Source organism: Oreochromis niloticus, linkage group LG14, assembly GCF_001858045.2.
Source record: "Oreochromis niloticus isolate F11D_XX linkage group LG14, O_niloticus_UMD_NMBU, whole genome shotgun sequence".
Classification (NCBI taxonomy): domain Eukaryota; kingdom Metazoa; phylum Chordata; class Actinopteri; order Cichliformes; family Cichlidae; genus Oreochromis; species Oreochromis niloticus.
The window spans coordinates 25,155,859-25,169,432 of NC_031979.2; the positions used below are offsets into that span (position 1 = coordinate 25,155,859).

General features: G+C 40.1%; 1 protein-coding gene across 1 annotated transcript; it reads right to left on the reverse strand.

Moving 5' to 3' along the window:
* Positions 1 to 4,320: 4,320 nt before the first annotated feature.
* On the reverse strand, positions 4,321 to 10,687 carry LOC109194663 (extracellular calcium-sensing receptor-like). Its single transcript, XM_019345426.2, has 8 exons — positions 10,298 to 10,687; positions 9,649 to 9,943; positions 9,254 to 9,543; positions 8,840 to 9,135; positions 5,893 to 6,098; positions 5,530 to 5,751; positions 5,321 to 5,444; positions 4,321 to 5,229 (listed from the first exon to the last, which is right to left on the reverse strand). The coding sequence occupies exons 1-8, from the start codon at positions 10,600 to 10,602 to the stop codon at positions 4,325 to 4,327; spliced, it is 2,643 nt and encodes an 880-aa protein (XP_019200971.2). The 5' UTR covers positions 10,603 to 10,687; the 3' UTR covers positions 4,321 to 4,324.
* Positions 10,688 to 13,574: the final 2,887 nt, after the last annotated feature.

The following is a 13,574-nucleotide window of genomic DNA, read 5'->3' on the forward strand; positions in this document are numbered from 1 at the left end:
TCCACGGGACAAGACCATCTGCATCTAAAGGACAAAGGTCACTCTTTCGAGGATGCCAATGTTCACAGTTTGGACAGAGAAGACAGGTGGTTTGAAAGAGGAGTGAAAGAAGCCATCTATGTCCACTGTGAATGACCATCTTTGAACAGAGGTGGTGGCTTACGACACCAACTGTCTGCCATCTATAATCCAGTGTTGAGATCCCTTCCCAGACACCTTAACGCCCACTCACATCCTGGGCCATTTTATCTCAGGAAATCACATGATAGGGTGGGGCTAGGTTTCACAATGAGCTCACCCAAAACCTTGGCTGATTGTGACCTACACCCATTTTCACACCTGGGCTAGTGTGATTAGGTAGAGGCTCATTAGGGGGTCCATTGTCCCTCTTGGGGGGACGCTCCCACAGTGCTTAAATCGTGGATTCTCCACCATTTGACCCTAGAACTGAAGAAGCTTCTCTAATGAGAGGTGACATGTCTTCAAGCAACTTAAAGAAGTCCAGACGCTGTTCTTTCCTAGCTCCTTAGACTACGATGACCTGGATGACTGAGAACCTTCACAGACACTTGTGCCTTAAGTTACTCTGTAAAAGGGGCTAACCGCTAACTGCAATTAGCTGCTAGCATAGCCGCTAGTTTGATCGCTAGCGTAGCCACTAGCTTAACCTAGCATGTTTGCTTAGCTCATGTCCTGCTCTGTTCTTATGTATTAAGTTAATGCTAATATTGCTAAGACTGAATGTAATAGCTTGTAAATTGGCATTTAGCTGGGTTATGTGATTGAGTAGGAGGAGACGGACATCTTGCTAGCGTGCCAGAGAGGTCTCTTCTGCTCTTGTGTTGAATTTATGTGTTAACGTGGGAACACGTGGATACAGCAACTGTGAGTTCTGCTGCTGCCGTGCCCTGCTGGTGGCCTTGACCCAGTTTCCCCAACGATCCCCTTGAACTCCCTGAAGCCGTGAGTACTGTTGTGTGCACATGCTTTTTATTTTACTGCTTGGCAACAAGTGAAGCGGCCATGTTGTTTTAGGTCCCAGTGCACCCGAGCCACGACTCAGGCCTGCAACAAGGTGTTTGTTAACAGAGAAAGACTGTTGCAGTTAAGGTGTGTGTTTGTTGGTGAGAGTGTGTAGGCCAACATTATTATTTAATTATTTGGTTTGAGTTGATGTTAAATACTTTATCACTGCTCAACAAACTTTGTTAATTTTACTTATTTTTCTTTTGTGTTTTGGAACTAATCAGTCACTAAAGTGGAGTTTTAATTGACCTCCTTGCGTGTGGTTTATTGTCATATAGTCTATTTTAATGCACATTTCATAATACAAGCAAAAAAGGGAGTATCAGTAGTAAGTAACAACAGGAACCCAGGTCCCCTCTTTGTACATTGTGTTGACAATGACATTTCAGGGATTTTGAGTCATTCTGTGCTCCAGATGAAAACATTAATCACGTTAATCGTGATGACAGATGAATACCCATTACTGTGTTAACGTTGACAGCCCCACTATTTTCTCAATACAAATATTCCAATCATAAATCAACCGTAAATAGCTCATAAGTAGCTATACAGGCTGAATGATGATTTAACTCTTCAAGTCACAGTTTTCAAATGACATATTCATGAGCAAAAAAGAAAATTCTGTGTCTCAATAAACACACTCTGATTGCAAATTAAGATGTATAAATGCAAACATCCTTCTAAAATCTATTTAACTGTACAATATTACAACTTTACAGTAATTGTTTGATGGTTTGATGATTTTTAGAAAGTCTACTCAACTTTTTTTTAAAAAAAAGAAAAAATGAAGGTGGACAGAAGACCATCTTCAGAAGGTCCATGAGTCATTGAGATCACCTGATGCAAGATCTGAATGGGGTTTGACGCGCCTGGAAAGAGATCTCAAAACTGCACTGTAGGTACCAACAATGCAGTTCACATCTTCGGTCATATGCTCTCTGTGGGTCACATAATAGGGTGAGGCAAGGTCTCACATTGATTTCATCTGAAACATCTGCTCATAATGACCCATGCCCTTTTCACACATTGGTGCATGTGGTGAGGCACATGATCAATAGTGGATCAACGACCTTGTTAAGGGACAACTCCCACTAGGAATTAAATATCTGGGACTCCACCATTTGGTTTAGAACTGAAGAAGCTTCTTGGATGAGAGATGAAACGCCTTCAAAAAACTCAAAGAAGTCTAGTTAATTTCTTTCCAAGCTCCTTATATTACCCCATAAAGACAGTCATTATACCTCATGTTTCAAGTTTCAAGTTTTATTGTCATGTACAGATAAACAGTGTAGCCACATTTATCCATAATGAAATTCTTTGGCTTGTGCTCCTAAGCTTTACATGAGCGTATAGAGAGTGTGCAGTTATATACAGAAGAAAATAACAGAAAATACATAAATTAGCAGTTGTAGTAATAATAATAATAATAATAATAATAATAATAATAATACTAAAAAGGAGAGGAAAAAAGTATTAAATATTAGAGAATTTAGTTGGTATTTACATATAAGACAAGTTGATATTTACAAGTTTGTGCAAGAGTATTTGCAGGTTGTACAAAGTTGTGCAATGAGCATTTAAGTAGCATTTGTGGAAGTGACAGTGTGCAGAGTCCTGTAATTGTAGTGAGTGTGTAGTGGTGTGTATGGAATGTCAGCAGTTCAAAAGTCTGATGGCTTGTGGGTAAAAACTGTCCCTGTGTCTGGTAGTGCGGGTCTGGATGCTCCTGAACCGCTTGCCTGACGGCAGGAGTATGAAGAGTCTGTGCCCGGGGTGGCTGGGATCAGAGAGGACCCGCTGTGTCTTCCTCATGCAGCGCTGTCTGTAGAGATCCGGCATGGCTGGCAGTTCAGTCCTGGTGATGCGCTGTGTTGATCTCACCGCCCTCTGCAGAGCTTTGCGGTCCAGAGCATTACAGCTGCCGTAGCAGGTGGTGATGCAGCCAGTCAGAATACTTTCAATGGTGCATCGATAAAAGTTTGTAAGTATTCTGGGGTTCATGCCGACTCTTCTCAGGTGCCACAGGAAGAAGAGCCGCTGTCTTGCTGCTTTTGTGATCACACCAACATGGTTTGACCAGCTCAGATCCTCGCTGATGTTGATTCCCAGGAATCTGAAGTTGCTCACTCTCTCCACCTCTGCTCCTTCAATGTGGATGGGGGTGTGGCCTCCTCTCTGCAGTCTCCTGTAATCCACGATGAGCTCCTTGGTTTTGCTGATGTTAAGCAGCAGGTTGTTGTCGCGGCACCATGATGTCAGGGCTCTCACCTCTGCCCTGTATGCCGTCTCATCTCCATCAGAAATGCAGCCAATGATGGTGGTGTCGTCTGCAAATTTGATGATGGTGTTGGAGCTGTGTGTTGCTGTACAGTCGTGGGTGAACAGGGTGTACAGCAGGGGGCTGAGCACACATCCCTGGGGGGCACCTGTGCTGAGTGAGAGTGTGGATGAGGTGTTGCTGCCGATCCAAACCACCTGAGGTCTGTCTGTCAGGAAGTCCAGGATCCAGCTGCACAGGGAGGAGCTGATGTTCAGGTCGCGGAGTTTCATGACGAGTCTGGATGGTATGATGGTGTTGAAAGCGGAGCTATAGTCGATGAACAGCATCCGCACATATGTGTTTTTCTGGTCCAGGTGAGAGAGGGCAGTGTGAAGTGCAACATCTGTAGATCTGTTGGGCCTGTAGGCAAACTGGAGCGGATCAAGTAGATCAAGCAGGAAGTAAGAATGTGATGTGAGCTTTGACTATGCGCTCAAAGCACTTCATGGCAAAGGAGGCGAGTGCTACTGGGCGATAGTCATTTAGGCAGCTCACATTAGTTTTCTTAGGGACAGGGATGATGGTGGTCCTCTTAAAATATTTTGGGACAGCAGACTGGAGCAGGGAAAGGTTAAAAATGTCTGTGAAGTCATCTGCCAGCTCGCAGGCACAAGCTTTGAAAACGCTACTTGGAATTTTGTCTGGTCCAGGAGTGTCCAGTTTTCTGGACGGGGGTTGGGGGAATTGAAAATTATTGAAAAATAACTCGGAATCATGTAGTGTTAGTGTGAAAGATGATTTTCTGTTTATTTACTTTACTCCAAATTAAATATTATTGGCTTGAAAAAAACAAATAAAAAAATAATTTTAAAAAGCTTATTTTTAAAATTAAAAATTGAAGCTATTTAACAGAAAAAAGTTGTAAATAAAGAGATTTTTGAAATGTAAAAAAAAATTGAAAACTTTTCGTTTTGCATTGAATTTGTACAATTCTAGCTTAATGTTGCAGTAATTGCAAGTACAAGATGCTCTGATATACTATGACTGATTTTTGTTCATTAAATATTTCTTGGTGTTCTTCTCAGGCTTAAACAATATCATAAAACACTTGGGAGCAAATATACACATTATTAGACCAAAGCTGGAGGCCAGAATTGCAAAAATCTCCACAACTACAGTGAATTTCCCAGGGGAGCTGACATATGCTGGGATAAATGTGATCCAGACAGTACAGAATATCAACATGCTGAAGGTGATAAGCTTGGCTTCATTGAAATTATCAGGTAATTTGCGGGCTAAGACAGCTAAAACAAAGCAAAAGGCAGCAAGCAGACCTAAGTATCCAAGCACAGCCCAGAAGCCAGCAGCAGAACCTAATGCACATTCCAATATGATTTTCTCCTTGTATGTGGTTAGATTTTTAATTGGGAATGGAGGGCTCATTACCAACCAAATAGTACATATTAAAATTTGAATAAAGGTGAAAGACACAACAGTCATTCTTTGCTGTGGAGGACCAAACCATTTCATCACATTACTACCTGGAAGTGTCGCTTTAAAAGCCATTATAACCACTATAGTTTTCCCAAGTACACAGGAGATACAGAGCACAAAGGTGATGCCAAACGCAGTGTGACGCAGCATGCAGGACCACTCAGATGGTGCTCCAATGAAAGTTAATGAACATAAGAAACACAGAGTCAGTGAGATGAGCAGCAGGAAACTCAGCTCAGAGTTGTTGGCTCTGACAATTGGAGTTTTCCTGTGACAAAAGAATACAGCTGCAATTACGATGGTCAGACAGGCACCAAGAACTGAGAATGTAGCCAGGATAATTCCTAGGAGGTCTTGAAAGGAAAGATACTCTACAGGCTTAGGGATACAAGTGTCTCTCTTTTTGTTAGGCCAGAATTCCTTTTGACAAGGTAAACAATCAGTCGAATCTGGATAAAAAACAAATAAACACAAAATTTTCTTGATTTTCATATATACACAATGAAACATTTTAAATGCATGGCAGTCATTTCTCTTTACCTGTGCTATTACTGATCTCCCCCTCAGGGCATGCTGTACAGTCATAGCAGCAGATGGGTTTTCCTTTCTGCAACACTTTACGAGTTCCTGGAGGACAACTGTCACTGCACACTGACACTGGTACCTGTCAAAGGCATAAAAGTTGCAGAATAAATGTAAATATTTACTATGCAGATGTAATCATTGTTTACTAAAATTTGAATGCTTACTTTCATGCTACCCTCCATCCAGGTAATGTTTTTGTCGATCTGGAACTCCTGGCCCACGGGCCGTGATGCATCATACAGCCCTACAGTCACTATCTGAGTCATGCCGTTTTCACTTTTCTGCCAGTTAACCAGTTCATAAATAGCCACAGGATCCCCATTAGCATCAAATGACACGTCATAGCCATTTCGGGAAAAATTTACTTTCTTCAGCTCAATTAAAATCTGAAAAGATGAAATTAGGTATAATGGGACGGGAAAGGAAAAAAATGATACAATATTTCAATAACAAATATTAATATTACATATCAACTTATATTGCAGTTGATGAAAGACACTGGCATCAGCATATTTATTTCTTCTGACCTGTTTGGACTCTAATTTGGTTAACTTGTCACACTTTGCAGTGCCATTTATTTCCTGACACACTGCATTATGGATGGCATGTGCTACTGCATACACGGCCTTGTACACCATGTTAGTAACTCTGAGCTGTGATGTGTCAGTGTACTGGTTTTGCAGATTCTGTATGTCTTCATTTCCATCACATACTTTCTTCTTTGCAGTGGCATCTAAAATCACAAAAAGATAGAGCAGATGTGAATGTTAAACTAGATCTCAGCTGTGTTGCAAATTATGTTGGTACCATGAAACCCTAACATATTTCTAAAAGGGTAAAATAAAAATAAAATAAACAACAGAAAATAATCCTACCAAGAATAATTAGTATAGGATATAACAGTAATCTAGCTAATTGCATTTTCTATCCTACAATGCCGTTACCATTACTAACAAGAAAATGCGATGTGAATGCGTTACTATTTTTCAGCACACAGACGGTTGAAGCTGTCTTCATCTTACCGGGAGCTGGGGGGGAGGCAAACAATCACATGATTGCTGCTGATTGGCTAAGGAAGAATAAAGTAGTTTACCATGACTACCTTATTCAAAAAGCTCTATATCATCATGGAGGTCTCCGATGATGACTCAAACTACACATGGCCAATTTAAGATGACACAGCAACAAGATGCTATGTCAACCCTGGACAACCCTTAGGCTACGTTCACACTGCAGACAAAAGCGCATCAAATCCGAATTTTTTGACCCTATGCGACCCATATCCGATTGTGGTATGACAGTTTGAACAGCACAAATCCGATATTTTCACATCCGATCTAGGTCACTTTCGTATGTGGTACTGAATCCGATACATATCTGGCGACTGCTGTTTGAATGGTCATGTTGCATTAAATCCATCTTTTACGTCACTGACACAAGACAGACGCCAATTATCAGTGCCGGAGAAGACAAACGACTCCGTGTCCATGTATACCTCTGCACGGAGGTGGCAGCCACTGCTCCAAACACGGCCATTGTTAAAGCACTGGCTCTCCGTTTTCTCAGTGTCCTTCTTTCTCTAATTAATTCTGTCGGTTACGACTGTGCAGAAATTGATAGACTGCTGAAACAATAGCTACTAGCCCTGTAGCTGCCATTTTTACTTCCATAAACAGAGCGCGTTGTGTGTGACGTCTTCTTTTGCGCATGCGGGCCGCTTTGAGGGCCGTGAACCATTCACACTAGAGCGTGTTTGCTGTCACATTTTATTTGTAGTGTGAACAACCAGACAAAAAAAATTGGATTTGATCAAAAAATCGGAATTGAGAATTAAGACCTGCAGTGTGAACGTAGCCTTAGTCTCTGTTTCTTGTTTTAACAGTGTGAACTTCAAACTACAGAACAAATTCTCTCGCAAAATTGATTGCTCTAGACTGTAAACCACTATCAGTGGTAGAAGATAGGGTGTTAGAAAATATACTACACTTAGCGTCAGGTGATCCAACTTTCCAGCTGCCGTGCCAAAAGACTATTTCAAGTAAAATTCAACAGTTTTATGACACTGAAAAGCAAGTGAAATTAGACGCCTTACAGACAGCCCTGCTAATATGGAGGAACTACACCAGGAGCAAACAAGACTGGGGCAACAGCTAAACAAAAGCACAAGCTAGTCATTTTAACTCCATCAGAGCTGGTAAAACTCCAAAAGCTGACGAGTGTCCTTGAGCCATGCGAGTAAATTAAACTATTTTTAAACTTTTTGTTACTATTTCTTCAAAAAGCACTATATTTGACAGTTATTGTGTAGATTAATAATTAGTTTCTTGAACTGTCTACTACAGGCTTGTGACTGAGATTCTTGGAGGCGAGACATATGTCTCATGTTCAGGGGTTTATCTGTTTTCTGCCACCTGCATCACACCATGGAGGTCTCCGATGATGACTCAAACTACATGGTGAAATTTAAGACTACCATCACAATGTGTAGCTACCCTCAACCATCTGTGGCTCAAGATATCTGATACTGTGCTTGGCCACGCTTTAAGGATTTAAAGTGTCTTGCAAGGAGGAGAGCGAGAAGAGGTTTGGACCAGCCTTGAGGCCCTGCTGCAGGAACAGTGTAAAGATAAAAGCCTCAGCACAAACTCAGATGCAAAATTTCCTGTTATCAGAAAGAGGACTTGGGACCACTTAGCAGCAGACCAGTTTTTTTTTTCTTTGGCCCAGGTAAGATGCTTCTGACATCTGTTGTTCAGGAGCAGCTTGCAAAGAGGAACACGACATTTGAAGCCCATGTCCAGGATCTGTCTTTGTATGGTGGCTCTTGATGCACTAACTAACTAACTAACACTTTTGAATGGTCTTTTTCCTGACAGTCGTCTCCAGGCTGTAGTCATCCCTGCTGTTTGTGCACCATTTTCTTCCACACTTTTCCCTTCCCTTTGATACAGCACTTTGGGAACATCCAACTTCTTTTGCAATGACTTTTTGAGGCTTTCCCCTCTGTGTGAAGGATGTCAATGATGATTTTCTGCACAACTGTCAGGTCAGCAGTCTTCCCCATGATTGGGATTCAAACTGAACCAGACTGAGAGATTAAGGCTCAGGAACCCTTTGCAGGTCTTTTGAATTAATTAGCTGATTAGAGATTAACACTTTAAGCCTACAATATTGAACCTTTTCACAATATCCTAATTTTCTGAGCTTTTGAATTTTTCATAAGGTGTAAGCCATAATAATCAAACTTAAAACCAATAAAGGTTTTAAGTTTCACTTTCACCTTTTAAGTTGAATTACTGAAATAAATGAACTTTTGCACGATATTCTAGTTTTTCGAGTTACACCTGTATTTTCACCTCACACTTGGTCACCATTAATAACTTTTCAATTAAAATAGGTCAACCAATGAAGCAACATCTGACTTTGTAACATCAGCAGTTGACAAGATAATTTAAACCAAGAAAAATGTCTTACTTTTGGTCAGTGTGCAGTTGAATGCATCCTCCCAGAACTCAGTAAGTATTTGAGAAGAAGCCACTTGTGAGGGAGACAGATTCAACAGGAATTCTCTGAGACCTGGGATTATAGACTTCGGAATCCCAAATCCAATGGCCCCAGCACAGAAACTGAACCTCATCAATTCTGGGTTGGTTACCCATGATTCACTGCCTATCCACTGGCGGGGTGGGGAAGGCTCATGTGATAGCTCCTCCAACAGTGCCCTCATGTCCCCTAAAGACAGAAGTGCCACAACAACCATGGCTGTAGACCTTGACAGACAGTATTAGTATTGAGCATTAGAAGCATTTTAAAGTGTAACTGCATGAAAAAATGTAATTTAGACAGTAAGACTAATATTTGCAGAATAAATATCTGTGATGAGGACACCTGCGGATAACATCTGCTACTTTCTGAATTCTGCTCTGTGGGTATGTTCGATAGAAAGATAGAGAGTATTCCACACAGATCCCCTCTTTCTGTGCTGCTTCTAGAAATGAAGCCATGCCGTTATTTCCATAATCCGAATCTGACCGAACAGCACCTATCCAAGTCCAGCCAAAGTGTTTTACCAGCTTGGCCATTGCTTCAGCTTGAAACTGGTCACTGGGAATTGTTCTGAAAAAATTTGGGTACTGCTGCTTGTCAGACAAGCATGCACATGTCGAAAAGTGGCTCACCTAAACCAAATGAAATAAAACACCATTTTGAAACAGCTGCAAAATCAAATATCATGCACATACATATTTTAAATACAAAAATTGACAGAAATTGAAAACATTTACTTGGGGAATGTTAAAGGACCTGATGACTTTTGACAAACTGATGGATGGTGTAGACCCAGAGCCACCAACAACAGCCATCACCATACCAGAATGTGAGCAATTGTTATCCATGGAAAACACAGGGTCGAAGCTATTTAGAAACTGAAATGCCATATGCACTGCTACAGGTACCGATCCACATGAGTCATAGATCTGATACCCGAGCCTGATTCCGGGCAGCAGTTCTGTGCTGTTGTTAATCTCTTCTATGGCAAAGACCATTGCACGTGATGATTGCAGTTCACTGGTGAAAAGGCTGCAAATAGTTGTATCACTGTTAGAATATAGACTGTCGATTTAGTTTCAGTTAAATGTAAAAAAAAACCCCAACAATAACAGGATAATTTAAACAAATTAAGTCTTTTCATTTCCTTTTAAATATAATACATTTAAATGCATTTTTCTTTACATTTGTATAAATTCTGTTTTTTAAAATACAACAAATTTTTTATGAAAAATAAATGACTATTTTTTTTTACATTTTTTAACACTACACAGAATCAATGTAGTTCCATAGAACATAACATACATGAAAACATTTCTCTCCTTATCCAGTCCAACATATTTTTAGCACCTTCTTCTTCCCATTACTGACCTTCCCACTACTAACCTTCCTTTGCATTTTGCAGGCTCAGGTATGCTGGTGTAATCACTGTAAACTGTGTTCATGTAGACGTGAAGGGAAAAATCACCACCAATAACAAAGTCCCCATCCTTTGAAAATGCAGGTAGACGAGTGCTTCCCTGCAGCTTGCAGTTAAGAGAGGATGTCGTCGTACCAGCTCGAGCTCCTATATGTCTAGTCATTTGTCTCATACCATCTAGACACACTGCAAAGGCAACAGCTGAGTTGAGGTGAAACAAACACACAGGCAATGCCCGACCAATTACAAGAGCTGCTATCTCCATTTCCATCTAAAATTGTTGGTATATGGGCACACATCTTTTTTAATTGATTATATAGGTCTTCAGACAAAGGGGGTTTGTCATCTTTTTAAGGACATGTGGTCGTGGATTAACCTTTACATAGTGTTGTCATTCTAAGTCTACACAGTATGGTTTTGATTGGGCCCAAGATTTCCCTCATAATAATCGGCTACGACAAATTATGAACTTCAGATTAATTTAGAATGGAAAGAGTGCATATTTTTCGTGTATATTTTTGGTTTTGCACCAATTGTTCTTGGAGAAAAACATTATTATCACACAAGATCTTCTGCTGGTATGCCTAAGACAGAAAAATATAATAGTATTAATAATTTAAATATATTTTTGGGGAAGTGTAAATGGGAAGAAAATTCTGGAATTGTTGGGATTTATTATATAACTGTACCGCGTAACCATTACTACTACTAACATTGTCTTTACTCTGTAACTACTATCTGTAGTAACATAAAGGATTTAAAATTTAGAGCACAAAAGTCATTCATTAGTCTGCATTCAAAGCAGTGGGAGGAAATGTTGCATATTTGGGATTTTTATGTGTTTCTTAACCTCACTAAAATGGCAGCTCAGGTGCTTCTCTGTTCTCATGACATTCCACTCCTTCTTTGATAGCTGTTTTAATCTTAGTTAGCTCATAATAAACAGATTCCACTTTAGTTAATGTTGCATTATTTTCTTACACTGCGGATGCTCGTGTGCCCAGGTGCAAAGTTGGGTCAAGAGATGGCTTTTTATGTATTGGTTTAACTGCTGCCAGCTTGAAGGTCTGTGGTAAATAGTCAATTATTATAGAATAGAATAGAATAGAATAGAATAATCCTTTAATTGTCCCACAAGGGGAAATTTGGTTGTAACAGCAGCCAAAAAGACACATATACAAACAAACAGTACACAGGACACAAAACAGAAACATACACAATTTTTTAAATATTTATATAGTTAGGTTAATATTTATAGTTAGGTTAATCATATTTAAGATTGAAGCACTGATTAATGGTAGAACTTCTTTAAGCAGTCTTTTAGGAATGGGTCAAAAAGACACGTTGATGGTTCAAAGGAAATAATTACTGATGTTGACTCAGAAAGCTCAACTGGAGAAAGACTCTAAATGAATATCAATGGTACTGAAAGTAGCTGTAGATAATGTTACATCTATGAGATGATTATGAGTCATTTTTTCTCTAATGGTTAAAATTGTATTTGTGAAGAAGTTCATGAAGTCATTACTAGTTAACGTAAAAGGAATGGTTTGCTCAACAGCCTCTGACTTCTTGTTAGCCTGGCTACAATGCTGAAGAGAAATCTAGGGGTGCTCTTATTTTCTTCAATCAATGATCAATGATGGGAATAAAACAATATCCACTACTGCTCAGTGCATCTCACTGAGAGTACAGAGTCCAGCGCCTCTTCAGGAGACTGGCTCCAGAATCGAGCCATAGTGTTGAAGCAACCCTGATTATAACTAGCTGGTTACTTCTCAACCGCATGCACCAGCTCAGGCTGCTTCTCCATCAAAATGTAATGTTCCCTGATCCTAAAGCCAAATTGTTCAGTCAGGGATCAGACCACCAGAAACTCTGCTCCTGTCCCCTTCCCAATCAACAAAACACAGAGCTCTGATAACAAACCACACTGTCAAGGGAAAATGCCTTTGGTAGGGTGTTTCAAGGGAAATTCAGGATACCCCTAGGAGTAACTCCCTCTTAATGCCTGTCCACTGGAAGGGTTACTAGAGCCTCACCCCATATAAACCACCTCATATAAATGTAAAGGTATTATTATAATTATTAATTCAATTTTTTAAATTCAATTTACTTTTATGTATAAAATTAGTGGCCTGGATAAAGAGAGGAGCTGAGCTTTTAACTGATCAACATCTGGTGGTATATTGCTAAAGTGGCTATATGGAGTTGGTGTGGTGCTTGGTGCCTTTCATGGCAGTCAACCCTTAATCAGATGCATCAACCCTGACACCACAACTGACAAGCACTATTAAGCTAATGAAAGAGTCTTATAGATTGGTTTAAGGTACTTAAGCCAATCAGAAGAAAGGTATAGCAAGAGAACTGGAGTGCAGCTCTAGCATTACTCAAAAGTCAAGGAGGCCATAGAGCAAGACTTTTTGCTACATTGTCAGTTGACACTGCCTTACAATGATATTCTCCTCACTTGAGTGAACAATTATTCAACCCGCAAAATAGGAATGGTTTTACAGGTGATTGCCACTGACATTTCCTCAATTCTCTTTCTGAATGCTTTTCTTTCTCACTTTTTTTTTTTTTTGCCTTTGCTAGGGTCACTGTCACTACTGGTAGCATGAAGTGATACCTGGACCCTACAGAGGTTTCACAGGTAATCCTACCCTTTCAGGATGGCACATCAATACCTGCATTTGAAGAAAGTTTGTTGTATTTCTGAAGACAGTCTAAATAACAGGTGATTCCAGGAGACAAACAGTTACTCTAAGAGAGCTTATTGCACACAGGAAGCGATTATGGTCCTTAACCCATCATCAAGACCGTTATATGTTTTTGTGTGCAGTAAGGAACCGGATGAGCATTGGCAGCACCCTACAAAATTACCTCCAGCAGACCACTGCTATGAATGTTTCTCACCAAATATTCAGAAGCAGACTTAATAATGGTGGCCTAAGGGCCTGATATAATGTACTGGGCCCAGTACTCACGGCTCAGCATCGTGGAGCCCACTTGGTATTTGTTATAGAATGCTAGAATTGTCTGGTCTACCATTGGCGTCCTGTGCATTTCATAGATGAGGTCATGTAATGATTATTATATGAGTACATGTAATAAATGTGAAAGGGTTTGAAGAAACCATGGAGAATGTTGTATGCCTGTAACATTGGTCACCATGACTGGTTTGATGATGGGTCACTGCTAATCTGGGTAAGCATATTAATCTTACAGTGTACTTTATAAAAG